Source organism: Bactrocera latifrons, unplaced genomic scaffold (assembly GCF_001853355.1).
Source record: "Bactrocera latifrons isolate USDA-ARS-PBARC rearing strain unplaced genomic scaffold, ASM185335v1 scaffold_35, whole genome shotgun sequence".
In the NCBI taxonomy this organism is placed as follows: Eukaryota; Metazoa; Arthropoda; class Insecta; order Diptera; family Tephritidae; genus Bactrocera; species Bactrocera latifrons.
This window is the reverse complement of record NW_017536990.1, coordinates 102,613-104,257: the sequence shown is the minus strand read 5'-3', so window position 1 is coordinate 104,257 and position 1,645 is coordinate 102,613. Positions and strand designations below refer to the sequence as shown.

Here is a 1,645-nt window from a genome sequence, read left to right as displayed (position 1 = left end):
AATTTAAAAAAAAACAGCCCTGATTACCCTACTGACCTCTTAATAGTATGTTTGTATTAATTATAAATTCAAGATTGGTTTTTTACATTCGAAAACTATTGATACGAAAATTGTGAATAATGAACGTTGATAGGTAAAAACGTAATACTCAATATAATATACAATGCATGCAAGAGTCAAATAGCTCTTTAAGCAGAAGTCGCCGCTCGTATTTATCCTTTCAAATATAACAGACGATATTGTGGAACCGAATACACCCAACTCTTTTTTACACGGTTTCTTTTTACACGGATTTGAAGTTACACGGTTGAGAAAAATTTTTAATCTACTACAGTTTTTAAATCTCTGTTGTGTTTGTATTATGTTTGTTTTTACCACACTTAGCACCATTGCTGAAATGAACATAGGTACATAGTAGGAACTGGGAAATCCAATTATTCGATAACTCTCACCTACACATTTTGTTCGCATGATATTTACATTGCTGAAGTGGATATCTCCAGCGATGATACCGACTTTAGTCCAGTTCGTTGCGCTTGTTATCAAGTAGCGACGAATAATTATGTAGCAATGTAAATATTTATTTCTATTCTAATTTTTCTGTTCTTAGTTCTGGCTTAATATATTTATTTTGTTTTTTGTTTAATCTACCAATTTTTCACCTGTTTGAATTATGTATTTTATGTTTTATGCTCAATAAAACATACAATTTGTATGCATAAATTTTATAGTTTTCAACATTTTTTACACGGTTTTTCGAAGTAAATGTAATTTTTTATTTAATCTTACACGGTTTTCAAATGACATGCAACGTATCCCCTTTTTTTCTATAGGAAACGCCTCTTTTTTTACACGGTAGATACGTTACTCAGAAATCCGTGTAAAAAAAACCGTTGGGTGTATTTCAGATCCGAACATGACTTCTAGCATGAGGATTTCGAAGAAGAAATTATTCAACCGTCATCAAAAAATTATGCAACTCATTCCATTGCACTTTTAAATTCACTATTTAAGTACGAATATAAATAGAACTGACGATCACTACAAAGCACTAAACAGATTGGAATTCCTTATCACTGAAACAAACAAGTAAAAAATATCTGTTTTGTTTTCCAAAAATGACAGAGCACGTGTAGCCAGGATAAAGAATAAATTGTTATAAGAAATACTAGTAGTGCAATATAAAATAATATAATATGTGACACACCTTACGTTGACGATATTCCAAAATAGATATAGGCCCATTTAAATCCACTGTCGACATTTGTGATGGGTTTGATGTGTGCCCAAATTTTGCTGAATGTATACTATTTGTTTTTTTTACTTTCGTGTTTGTATTTCAAATGTTGCAATGCGATAGTAAACGTTGTGTTGTTTAACTTTAAATTCCAATTTATAACTATAATAAAGTTACTGAGAGTTGTATATATATTTTTAGTCTTAATGTAAATTCCAAGGACTGTGAACAGTGTTTAAAATCCCATTCAAAATTTTTTAATTCTCCTCTTCAATAGTAGCTTAATTATTTGGACGGTTTTGTATAATAATTTTACGCTTTTGCCTTCAATCAATACTTCTTACTTCGTCGAAGTCAATACTTATCTTGTATTTGTAGATACAATGTTAATTTATATCTATTATATAT

The 1,645-nt window shown here is 29.8% G+C and overlaps 1 protein-coding gene across 12 annotated transcripts in view; it reads right to left on the bottom strand.

The window, feature by feature from the left end:
- The window catches only part of LOC108971628 (RNA binding protein fox-1 homolog 2), a 97,505-nt gene extending 96,141 nt beyond the window's left edge, over positions 1 to 1,364 (bottom strand). For 4 of the 12 annotated variants that reach the window (XR_001993558.1, XM_018937815.1, XM_018937825.1 and 1 more), the window contains exon 1: positions 1,208 to 1,362. Coding sequence is in view for 11 of the 12 variants with exons in the window: in XM_018937815.1 (XP_018793360.1) it covers positions 1,208 to 1,264 (57 nt within the window). In the remaining variant the exon portion in view is untranslated. Of the gene's footprint in view, positions 1 to 1,207 lie in introns of all 12 variants that reach the window. The other 8 variants (XM_018937826.1, XM_018937827.1, XM_018937816.1 and 5 more) reach the window with 4 other exon arrangements.
- Between the last annotated feature and the right edge of the window lie 281 nt (positions 1,365 to 1,645).